Source organism: Pelophylax lessonae (assembly GCF_965119305.1).
Source record: "Pelophylax lessonae genome assembly, chromosome: 6".
In the NCBI taxonomy this organism is placed as follows: Eukaryota; Metazoa; Chordata; class Amphibia; order Anura; family Ranidae; genus Pelophylax; species Pelophylax lessonae.
In genome coordinates, this window is record NC_138773.1 from 84,756,489 (window position 1) to 84,769,553 (window position 13,065).

A 13,065-nucleotide genomic window follows, 5' to 3' on the forward strand; every position below is an offset into this window, starting at 1 on the left:
CAGCTTGTGGAGGTAAACAGGTGGTGATGGCGAACAGTGAACTTGACAGTGAAGTTGATTACACATCAGCTGCCTTTACACAGATTGAGGAAAGCTATGAAGCTTCTTCTTAAGGACCCTCTAAAACAAATTACATTTTTAAAACACCAGCAGGAAGCAAACAATTACATTTGCTGCAAATGTGGTTGAGCTTTTGACTCCTAGAGGTAATCCAGAGTGTAAGCACGTCAAAAAGCTCCAAAGGCCCCATTTTATTCAGTGCCTAAAAAATTTACCCCATTTTCCATGAGACACAAGCATCCATCACCATGATCACCCAAGCCCACAAAAGCATAATTTCAGTTGGACCATCTAATCAATATTTTTTCTCATATTTGGTCTACAACAAACCATCTTCTGGATATAAAAAGGTAGGAATAGAGTAGAAGTAGAAGAACAGTAAAGTAGAAATGAGTAGTGTAGAGTAAAATAGAGTAGTAGCAAAGTAGAGTAATGCAGAGTAGCAGTACAGTAGGAGTGAAGTAGAAAAGAATTAGCGTAGAAGTACAGTAGGAATAGGAGTAGACGTAGAATTGGAGTAGAGTAAACCTAGGAATAGAGTAAACTACAGTAGAGTAGCACAGACTTTAAGAGTATAGTAATAATATATAAATATATATATATATATCAAATAAAATGTAAAACTAAATAAATAAAAAGAACCAGAATATACTAAAGTAGGAATCCAGTAGACTAGAGTGGGGCCTGGCCACAGAGGGATTATTTTCATGCAGCAGGCCAGTCTAAACAAGTCTTGTAATATAATATGAACTAAAAATTCCTGTTTTTATGCAATATTTGCTAGAAATGGTGTACAGTTCAGAATAGTGATGGAGTAGGGTAGATGAGATGAGAAGAAAGAGAAAACAAGAGTAGGAGCAGAAGTAGAGTAGGATAGAAGTACAGTACAGTAGAGTTTACGTGGAGTAGAGTTAGAGTAGGAGTAAAAGTAGACTAGGGTAGGAGTACAGTAGACTAGAGTAGAGTAGGAGCAGAGTAACTTAGCGTAGAGTAGACTAAAGTAGGAACAAAGTGGAGTAGAAGTAGAGTAGGAGTATACTAGAATATAGTAGGAGAAGAATAGAGCAGAAGCAAAGTAAAGTAGGGTTAAATAGAGTTGAGTAGAGTAGGGCCTGGCCACAAAGGAATTACATTGATGCCATTGGCCAGCTTGCACATGCATTGCAATGGTATATGAACTAAAAATCCCTGTTTTATGCAAAGTTTGCTAGAAAGGGTGTATAGCACTATGCAGGGGGTTTGGTTCAGTAGCAGTAGAGTACAATATAGGAGTAGAGCAGCGAAGAGTAGGAATGAAGCAGATGTAGAGAAGAGTAAAATAGGAACAAAGTAGTGTATTGTAGAAGAGCAGATGAGTACAGTAAAGTAGGTTAGAATAGAGTAGAATTATAGTAGAGCAGGGCCTGGCAAAAGAGGGATCAATTTGACGCAGTTGGCCAGCTTAAACAGGTGTTGCAATATATGTGAATTAAACATTTTTTTTTTTTCAAAGCTTGCTAGAAAGGGTATATAGAAGTGTGCAGAGGGTTTGTTCAGAATGTTTAGTATTAATATATGATTACGTCCCTTTAACACCTGATACATTATTATGTATAAGTATTTGCATTTGAGCACAGGTATATCTTATTTCTATTGCATAGTGCAGGTCAGTGGCCAGACCTGAATCTGTAGCTCTTCTACAACCTGTGCCTATTTTCCCCATATTGGCACTATGGGGTCAAATCACTAAGTTAAATAACGGCCCAAAAAATGTGGTAAAAGAACACTTGCTGTAAATCAGTTGAGAAAGTGGAATTCACTAAGAATTTTGTGTTAGCTACCGAATGCAGTATCTATTCAATTTAGCAGAGAGTTCCTCGCTGACAGCTTAATGTAAAAAAAAAAAAAAATGCAGACAATTAAAAAAAAAAAAAAATATATATATATATATATATATATATATATACACAAACACATTTTTGAGCTTAGATTACATTTAAAAGGGTGTTCCATTTTATACTAATTATCGCTCTCAAGACCCATCAATGATGTAAAATTGAAGAGTACCGAAAGTTCTCAAAAAATGACAATCCTATTCGAAGAAAGTCTTTGTCAGTTTTTGACTGCTAAAATTAAAAACCTCCAACATCAAGACCACCAAAAACTGACAGAAAAGCTGATATCTAAAGCTCGGACATAATGCCACCATTTCACTGGGATGAATAGGATCTGTCCAGGATTCAGGATGCACTCTTGGTAGATAGCTTGTTTAAACATAGGAAACTTCTCCAGGTCTGGATTTTCTATATCAACCTTTTAAAAGGTAAAAAGCAACAGTCAGGCACTCTTAAAATTTCAATATCACATCAGACATACAGAGGAGAGAGAGAGGAGACTCACCTGGCTGGTGTTGTGAAGGAGCGTACTATCAAATGGATATAGGTGTTCTGTCTCACTCACAGAGTACAAGCGGATAAACTTTCTTCCTACAATCTAAAGACACAAGATTTAGGTCTAATACATAATCATATAAAAAGCAGACTGTAAGTGTGTATTTTGAAGCATATCTTAAATTAAAAGGGTAACTCCACTTTTGTGGGGAAAAAAATAGGAAATAACGAAAAAACAACATAATGACACAAATCATATTCTAATTGAATGTTATTAAAAATGACCTTTCCTTTTCAATCTGCAGCTGTTGTATTTTCTAAAATTGCAATGCAATATGGCCACCTGGAGCTGTTCTGTACACAGAATGTATACTGACCACACCCCAGAAACATAATTTCCTGCTTGTGTGATTGGCTCACTAATTTTCCCAGAAGTCTAATGAAGATACAAGTCAGATTTCTCGCATCCCCTTCAACAAAAATGTAATTTTGGTCAGATACTCCCAATAGGAGCCCGTCTAAAAGGATGCAGGCCCAGCAGATTTCCTCATTAGAGCCCTGCAGCTGCCACAGCTGATAGAGAATTATGAAACAACTCTCATTTAACTAACGCACAGAGGAACAAACAATGATTTCTTCAGAATAACAAAAGGTAGGAATCTACAGCAAAGTTTGTTAAAATCCCTGCAATGTACACCGATCACCCAGAGGGGAATGTTTTTTTCTCAACAAAAGTAGAGTTACGCTTTAAAGTAAATCTTCATTCAAAATGTTGGGCTGAAAAGTTTATTGCTCCAAATGGCTGAATACACACAAATAATAAAAAATACCTCATGTCATGCTGTACTATCTGAAATTATTACAGGATACATTGTTTACGTATGATCATGTTTCAGAACATTTAAAGCGTATAAACGGCAAAATTAAAAAAAAAAAAAAACTATGCAGTACACCTCATTTCCCTGGACTGAAATGAAAGGATTGGTGTCAGCTGTTATCTTTCACTAAACTATTCCCCCATTACCCATAACATATGAAGGACAATACATGTTTATAATAAATAGGGGAGGTCCTAAACCACCCCATATTTATTTCAGGGCTTAATATAATATAGGCAGAGTAAACAGTACAGCTCTAAATTTCTGACAGGATTTTCTTGCACTTATCAAACCGATATAACAAAATACTTTCAAATATTTATTTAATGGACAAAAAGAGAGCAAAATAAGCGTCTTTCATTGTTACGCTTTACATACACTTATTGACACAAGTGGCTCAAGCCATAACGGTTTCCAACTCTGAGGCTGTATGAGTCCTAAGTTGTATTTGAAGAGCCATAAACACCATGGCAGGGAGATGCTCTCCAATATCTACAAATCCTGGTTTACACAAAAATGAATATACAGTACACTCATCTAGATTAGATCATATCCAGTATAAACTGCGAAACGCAATATGTAAACTATATGGATTATTGTGCCTCTGTGGTCTATTAAACATTGACTGCTTATCTCAAAATAAAAGAATGCAACATTCTTAAGAAGGTAACCAATCCTTCAACACGTTTTAGAACATTAAACAAACCCTAAAGTAATAATAGCGTTTAGGATACAGGTGATCCTCTTTCAAATAGAGATTTAGGTGTTATACTGAAAGCAGAATTAAATGCTGTGATACTTACCTCCTTTCAATGGCATGCCAGGCTGCAGTTATTCTTATCAGCTGGCACAGGATGAGATCACTCTTGCTCATGCACAGGATTGCAGGCATCCCAGGACACAGGCACTGTGCTGAAATGTAAACTTTTTATTGCAGAAGAGACATTGCATGTTTTTTCTGCAAAAAGGAGCTTGTTGACTCTCAGCTTTCAAAAATGGGACTTTAGTTCCACTTTAAAGCAGAACTAAAAACATATCTCCTCTCTAACAGTATGGGTCCATCACAAGCAGCTTCTCCACAGGTGCCAGTCTTTGGGCATTTCCATTGGCTGGTGCAGGATGACTTAACATCTGCGCACGCAGTCAGTCATTTCGGCACACAGACCATGACAGTGATGTAAGCTGGGCTGTACAATTGGAGCTCTGTTTACATACCGCAGAAGAGTAGGAAGATAGGCGTATTTTATTGCAGCAGAGACATTGCTTGTCTCTTCTGCGCTAATAGTCTGTTTGCCTGCAGTCTGCTATAAAATGTGCACAGTTTTGCTTTAATAGGTTGTGCAAGTGGAAAACATATTTTATTCATATTTCCAACTGTCTGTCCCCATCTGGACTATATGAAGTTTTGGAATATTCATGCTGTTATTTTAAGCTCTAGTGCACATATACTTTTTGTAAGATGTAGAAATAAGAGTCTTATGTGGTAAAATGTTAGACAACCAGGGTCATAAAAATAGCCATATGTATGTAATGTCTTATGTAAGTATGTATGAATGCCAGAAGGTAAACCTGGTTGGATATACAGTAAGAAATTTATAGTAGGGCAGATTATCAAACAGATTGAAATGAGCAGCTGATATGAAAAAATTAGCCTTAAGCTGGCCAAACTAAAATTTCAGCAAATTCAGCAGGTTCGAGCTATTGATGGCCCTCTCGGCACTGACCTGGGCTAGAAAATTCTGCTGAGGGTCTTGATGAAGAGGGGACACTGTTCCAGCTGGTCCAAACCAAGCATTAATAGTGATGTCATCTTCATCTCCTTCACCCAGGCAACAATATTCAGGTACACCAATATCCTCCTTCAGTTCATGTATCTTCCAACAACGGAAACACAAGATATCAGTGTAAATGTTTGTGGTAACCACACAAATGCCAACACCTTGCATACTACAATGGATATATTTTCCTACTTCTATTTTAGAATCCAAACCACATACACTATATTACCAAAAGTATTGGGATGCCTGCCTTTACACAAACATGAACTTTAATCAGCTGCCGACCACCCGCCACAGTTTTACTGTGGCAAGGTGGCTTGGCTGCAGGAACCAACGTAACTGTACGTCGGTCTCGCGTGGGGCTAGGGGGCGCGCGCTTCTCCCCCGCGATGTGCTGATTCGGTTTAGAACCGATCAGTCATCAGGTCCAGGCCAATGATTTTTGGCCTGGATCTGGTGATCAGTTTTGACAATTTGCAGAACGTCCTGTGCCTGTGTAATGTAAACAGAGGCATAGAAAAATTATGCAATCTTCTCTCCTAGAGCCCTTTTTGGTTCCAGCGTGAGAGAAGAGAGCATCAGACAGTGAGTACACAAGCATTACACTGACACCAGTACACATAGGCACATTTGCCACCCCCAGTTAACCCTTTCACTGTGTTACTAGACACAGTATACAGATAATTTACTGATCACTGTATTAGTGTCACTTGTGACGCAAGTTCGTGAGAGGCAGTTAGTGGTAGTTATCGGCAGTCCCAGATACGTTTAGGGTACCCGCCATATATCCCCTAATAAAAATGTAACCCCCTGATCACCCCCAGTTAACCCCTTCATTGCTCTGTCACAGTGTCACTACTATAGTGTACAGATCTTTTTTCTGATCACTGTATTAGTGTCACAGGTAACATCAGTTAGCGTTAACATTAGTTAGCATCAATCCAGGACAGCGTCAGATTGCCCACTTTCTTCGTATTTTATATTTTGACACAAGTTTGGGGAAAATTACAATTTTGTTTTTTACACTAATTTGTCACTAAATGATATATTGCTCACACATGTGATGAGTATATGTGTAATTACACCCCAAAATACATTCTGCTGCTTCTCCTGAGTACAGAGATACCACGTGAGACTTTTTGGCAGTCTAGCCGCGTACAGGACAGCAAAAACCAATTCAGGCTTTCTAAGGGCGTAAATTATTGATTTCACTCCTTACTACCTATCACAGTTTCGGAGGCCTTGAAATGCCAAGATAGCACAAACCCGCCCCCCAAATTACCCCTTTTCGGAAAGTAGACACCCCAAGGTATTTGCGAAGAGGCATTGTGAGTTTTTTGCAGCTCTCATATGTTTGTGAAACTAGAGAAAGAAAAGGCAGAGGTGTGGGTGCTGTGTCCGTCAATGATCATCAAAGAAATGGATTTTACGATAAGTCAAAAATCCCATTTTCACTTTCGTTCATTGACGGACACAGTTCCTGATCTTCATAGCCATTGTGACGTCCCAAAGCAGTAGTAAACATGAGGGGTGGTAACAGCAAAAAAATTCCCAAGGCTAAACAGTAGCCAACAGGAGCTCAAACATAAAAACAGGAGCCCACCTGAAAAAAACAATACACCCTCAAAGAGGATCAGGTCCTCTAAACAGCAGCCTGAAAAACTTTGCAGCCAAAAGAAGCATCCGCAGATGCCAACACATCCACTTTATAAAACTTTGGAATCTGGAAAACGGAGGGTCAAACACTGGTGGAACAGTCCACTTCCTAATAAGGGACTCCTCATAGAGGTAATGCCTAGAAAATCGTTTAAGGACACCAAGGGGGCGCTTGGTTGTCCCCACTCTTTAGCGACAATTTTGTCAAAATAGGCAGGGAAAGGAAGCAACTTTGCCGCTCTGGATGGCTTGTGAGCGCCAAAGAGAACTTGTGCCTCCATCGCAGCTGCATCCTTCATCTTCAAGGTCTCAAGCACAGATACAATCAGTGTTTCCACCAGAGCCTTTTCGTGCGCGATTGCAGATATGGAGGAATCATCTTCACTATCAGAGGATTCCGGGCGCATGGTTGCAGACCCAGCAGGGAGACCCATGTCCGGGGAGGCCAAATCAGATTCAGGATCTAATGAGACAGATAAGGCAGGGGAAGGCGGGGGGTGCTTTTTGCTAGCCCGTCGCCTGAAAGCCACCTCCACCTTGGACACAAAGGACTTCAGGCCTGCAATCAGTGCATCGATGAATGGTTGGGACCCGGAGGACCCCACAGCCTCAGAGAGGGCATCAGGTGGGGAGATTTGCTCTAAAGATTCCATGAGTCACCAGGGGGACCCCACAAAAAGTGTAAAACACTGCAAAGGGAAAATCCCCACCACGCTGGCAGCACCAGCGCCAGGCACAAGCACCTAGCACCAAGCGATCCTCAGCAGAGATGGAGAGAACCCCAGCAGACTCACCACCCAGCAGAAAAAGGCACCTGCAACCACCAGGATAATCTGCACTCCAAGTGAGGCGATTAGGAAGTGAACAGGTCCAGGAATCAGCACCAGAGGATGAGGAGGGGCTCCCACCACCCGAAAACAATGTCTACAGAGCTCCACTGTCATGGCCGCTGCAATTTTCAATGGCAAACCACCGCAAAATGGCCACCGGACTGCACAAACATGGCCGCCGTGCATAGAAACACACACACACTACAGCAAAATGGCGGAACCACGAGGCCTCCAGGGACCCAGGAGGGATCCCTAGGCTACAAGGACAGGCCCAGGCAGGACGGAGGGCCCTGGCAGGAGCCCTTACCAGGTACAACAGCCGATTGTCCAGTCGCCAGCGGCGCTCCCCCACCCCCGGCCCCCATCGCCAGATTAGCACCCTGCGCCCACCCCAGGAGATGTGGATGGGGGACAGATGAAAGGGGGATGCATGATGGGAACCCAGACACAGCACCCACCCCTCTGTGGAGTTGTAATTCTTCTGGCATTGCTTGTAACTAAACTGAGTACCTAGCAGAGAGAGGGAGTATACCCCCTGGGACTGCCCATAGGAGTAGCCAGATTATTTTTCTGCCTAGTGTCCCACTCCTGTAGCGGGCTGTATAACCCCAATGGTTATGAAGATCAGGAGCTGTGTCTGTCAATGAACGAAAAAGAAACAATATATAATATATATATATATATATATATATATATATTGTCATTTTTCAAACAAAAAAAAAGTAATATTCAATGGGCTCAACATGCCTCTCAGGAAATTTCTCGGGGTGTCTACTTTCCAAAAAGGGGTAATTTGGGGGGTTGTACTGCCCTGCCATTTTATCACTTCAAGAAATGAGATAGGCAGTCAGAAAGTAAATGCGTAAATTCCAGTATATACACCAAAGTTTGCAGATGCTATAACTTTTGCGCAAACCAATAAATATGCGCTTATTGAAATTTTTTTTAATCAAAGACATGTAGCTAAATACATTTCGGTCTAAATGTATGACAAAAATTTAGTTTATTGGATATTTTTTCATAAAAAGAAGTAGAAATTTATTTTTTTCTCAAAATTTTCGGTCTTTTTTGTTTATATCGCAAAAAATAAAAACCACAGAGGTGATCTAATACCACCAAAAAAAGCTCTATTTGTGGGGAAAAAAGGACATAAATTTTGTTTGGTTACAGCATTGCATGACTGCACAATTACCAGTTAAATTCACGCAGTGCTAAATTGCACAAAAATGGCCTGGTCATTAAGGGGTAAAACTTTCTGGTCCTTAAGTTGTTATTGGCATCCCAGTCTTAGTCTGTAGGGTTCACTATTGAGTTGGCCCACCATTTGCAGCTAAAAACAGCTTCAACTCTTTTGGGAAGGCTGTCCACAAGGTTTAGGAGTGTGTCTATGGGAAGGTTGACCATTCTTCCAGAAGCGCATTTGTGAGGTCAGGCACTGATGTTGGACGAGAAGGCCTGGTATGTCCTGGTATGCTGACGCCTTAAGAGTTCCCTTCACTGGAACTAAGGGGCCAAGCCCAACCCATAAAAAACAACCCCACACCATAATCCCTCCTACACCAAAAGATTTGGACCAGTGCACAAAGCAAGGAAAATGTCCTGACATCAGTGGGAGTGCCTCATCATTGGTAATAGGGCAGGGCTCAAGATTTCAAGTTCTGAGCTACTAGCCAGGCCTTAAGTTACTCGCCACCAGTTTCCCCACCCATCCCCTACCCCGCCCCTAAACACGCCCTCGCAAATTATCATATTTCATCCTTATTTTATTTATCACAGTCAGAGCAATGAAATAGGATTGGCAATTTCTGGTATTGGTTCTTTTAATATTTTCTTTATTCAGTGTAATAATTACACTAAATAAGGAAAAATAAATCTAATACCAGAAATCGTATTTCATTGATCTGACTGTGATAAATAAAATAAGGAAAATATGATTGGCTACTAAAGGCACTGTACACATCATTACTGCCTTGTAAGTTAATATTTTAATGCTATTTTAAATATACCTTTAAAAAATTACAGACATCACACCCACAGACACCACACCCCACATTCTTCTTTATTTGTAACAAGACCCCCATCTTGCCCTCTCTGGAAGGTGAACATTTAATCTGGTCTCTCTCCAGATAGTACAGGACAACATAACTAAGTCACAGCTGAGGGCCACACAGTGGAGAGTCTCCCTACCTGTGTCTGGCAAGGCTGCTCAGGAAATCAGAAGGCTGCCAAAACACATTCTCAAAAACCTGACGTCAGACTGGTTCACAGCAGCAGTCGCAGGACTAGTCAAAAATGGCGTACAGGAAGCCTGGTTTTTGGCGGAAGAAGTTCACAGCTTACCACCCATAGCAATGCTCCACTACCTGTCCCTTCCAGCACATACCTAGCACACATCACCAATCGCCAGCTCCAATTGTGACAGCGGCTGCACAGGTGGGGCGAGGGAAGGCTTCTGCTCTGTTTACCATAAAAATGCCTGCTGTGAAGTCTAGGACCGGAGGCTAGGATTTAGCTCAGCCTGTCTGGCCAATGGGCTAGTCCGTTTTAAATTTTTTTTTTTTTGCCAAGGAATTGAACGGAATGCAAGGGAGTGAGCAGAGCGGTCAGTACACCCAACACTGCCAGCAGTGCCTGCTCCCCCTCCCGTGCGGCTCCACACTCCCCCTCAGTTTATTTCCACTTGCCAAATGCAAGCAGGCGAGTGGAAATTTTGAGGGTTGTATTAGTTAGGAGGAATAATGCCCCATCATTGGTATCAGTGTGAGATCTAGTTTCCCATCATTGGTGTCAGTGGGAGTAATAGTGCCACTTCATTGGAATTAGCAGGAGGAATAGTTCCCCAACATTGGCACCAGTGGGAAGAATAATGCCCCATCATTGGTATCAGTGTGAGATATAGTTTGCCATCATTGGTGTCAGTGGGAGTAATAGTGCCACATCATTGGAATTAGCGGGAGGAATAGTTCCCCAACATTGGCACCAGTGGGAAGAATAGTGCCCCATCATTGGTATCAATGGGAGGAATAATGCCCTATCAATAGTATCAGTGGGAAGAATAGTGCCCCATCATTGGTGTCAGTGGAAGGAACTATGCCCCACTGTTGCCAACGGTAGGGAGAATAATGCCCCAAGGGCCAGATTAAAGCAAAAGGGCCACAGTTTGGAGAGCGCTGTTTTATTGCAATGTAGGTCACTAAACAGACTTGAAACCTGTAGCTCTCTACAACTTGTGTCAATTTGCTCCATATTGGCACTATATCCACTTAAACTTTTGCATTTTGAGGAGCAGAGTAGGGACTGACCAGAGAGGGATTACTTTGATGCAGTTGGCCAGCTTAAAGCGGTAGTATCCCGCTTTTTGAGACTTTTACCTACAGGTAAGCCTATAATAAGGCTTACCTGTAGGTACAAATAATATCTCCTAAACCGGCACGGTTTAGGACATATTTACAGTGCATGCAGCCGCTCGCGCGAGTGGCGCATGCGCTCTGAAGGTCCGGGGGGACCTTCAATTATGTTTGCCGGAGATTGCCGGAAAAATCACTCCCGCACGCATGCGCGGGAGTGACGTCATCGCGGCTCCGGCCAATCATCGCGCCGGAGCCGTGTCTTCCGGCCAATCAGCGCGCCGGAGCCGCCGAACCCGGAAGACACGGCGAGGGATCATGGCAACGCCCGCAGCGATGTCCGGGGGTCCGTGTCGGGGCTTCGTTCTAAGGTAAGTTACACATAATGGGCTAGTATGCGATGCATACTAGCTCATTATGCCTTTGTCTTGCAGGTTTTTTTTTTTTTTAATTTTTTTTTTATAGGGTTTACAACCGCTTTAGGCATGTATTGCCATGAAAGTGAACTAAAAATCCCTGTTTTGTGCGCAAAGTTTGCTAGAAAGGGTGTATAGCAGTGTGTTCAGGGTCCATTCAGAATTTCTAGACAAATTTAGTTCACAATTTTTCATTTTTAGAATGTTTGTTTGATTTTCTAGTGGAGTCAAAGTGATGTACATTTTCGACCACAGTGACAACGTTCGAAGGAGCAGGATAGCAAAATTTTCTTAAACAAACTTATTTCTAACAGTTCAAAAGTTTTCGCTTGTGAAAGTCTATTAGTTCTGAATTCAAATGTTAAAAACAAATAACATTTTCAAATATTTTTGAGCCACATACATCAAGTCGTGGAATGTACTGAGAACTTTTGTACTAATTTTTTAATGAATTTTTTGTTGGAAATTCTACTTCAGTATACCCAGCTTTAGTGAGATATAGTTGCAGAGTGCTTACTGGCATCTATCATGCCAACCATAGACTTCTCTATAGGGAAGAATGGTATTTTTTACATGTACGTGGAGAAGTATTTGGCCAGCCAGGAGAGTTTACAGGGCAGCTGTGCATACCCTGTGGGCCACACAATTTGGATGTGGCAGGAGCATAGAGAGGCATGTATAAAGGCCCATTCACACATAGTAGCCTGTCACTGCTTTACACTGCAATGCAGCCTGGAGGTTGGGTGCTGTGTGTTGTGATAAAATGCAGACATACAGCATTTTATCAAAGCGCATAGGAAAGCACCACATGTCACTGCACAGCAGCGCTATGCACTGCACTGCTCAGCTTGGCACAGATAAAATCTCTTTTTGTGCACTTCAAATAGAGTTGACAAAGAAAAAAAAAAGAGAGAATGATGATGTGATGCACTGAAACGCACAATCACACTGCACTCTCACCGTGGCTCACTGTAGCCTAAACTAACAGCTGCCAGCAAACTAAACCACTCCGGTTTACTGTAAGGACATTGTGAACAGGTACAAAGGCTGGCCATATATTATGCACTTTTCTTATTACATTTCCTTTAGATTTACCTTCAACTATGTAGGCGTAAGGGCCTTGCAGATTGCATAAAAAATGGAAAGTTTTAAAAGGTATGATCTCATAGTATATAGTTTTGGGAGATCTAAAGGAAAATTGTAAAATGTATGGCCAGCCATGATCCTTGAAGGGTGCTATAAATCCCTGTAACATAGCAGATAAACATCCTTTATAATGTTCTGTAGAAGGATATAAGAGGTTAATCAAACCACCATAAAACTAATTAAATGTGCAATTATATAATGCAGTAGAAAATATAAAACACTTTTTAAAATATATTAATAATGTGTGTGGTTAGATATATTGATTAGAAAGCAACATAAGTATATTTTATTGTGGCTATTTACTAGCATTGGATGGTCCAAGAGTTAATTTATGAAGCAATTTATCGTTCAGGAAAGGTATGGTTTCTAAATACACAAAGCTTACTTGTTCCAAAATGCTCACTACGAACAATTAGGCCTCATGCACACGTGGCGTTAGAAAAAACGTGCTGCAAAGCTAGTTCGGACGCCGGGAAAAAGCAGCTGTAAAAACGTGCTTTCAGTAGCTTTTTCCATTTTGCGTTATTGCACGTTTTGCCAAGTCGATTTTAGCAGCGTTTTCTCTGCCTCCATTCAAAATCAATG

The 13,065-nt window shown here is 41.3% G+C and overlaps 1 protein-coding gene across 1 annotated transcript in view; it reads right to left on the reverse strand.

The window, feature by feature from the left end:
* Positions 1-2,079: 2,079 nt before the first annotated feature.
* The window catches only part of LOC309559086 (lysine-specific demethylase 8-like), a 32,696-nt gene continuing 21,710 nt past the window's right edge, over positions 2,080-13,065 (reverse strand). The window contains exons 7-9 of the mRNA XM_082262221.1: positions 5,032-5,181; positions 2,440-2,532; positions 2,080-2,352 (exon numbers count right to left, since the gene is read on the reverse strand). Of these exons, the coding sequence (XP_082118347.1) occupies positions 2,188-2,352; positions 2,440-2,532; positions 5,032-5,181 (408 nt within the window). The 3' untranslated portion in view covers positions 2,080-2,187. The remainder of the gene's footprint in view (positions 2,353-2,439; positions 2,533-5,031; positions 5,182-13,065) is intronic.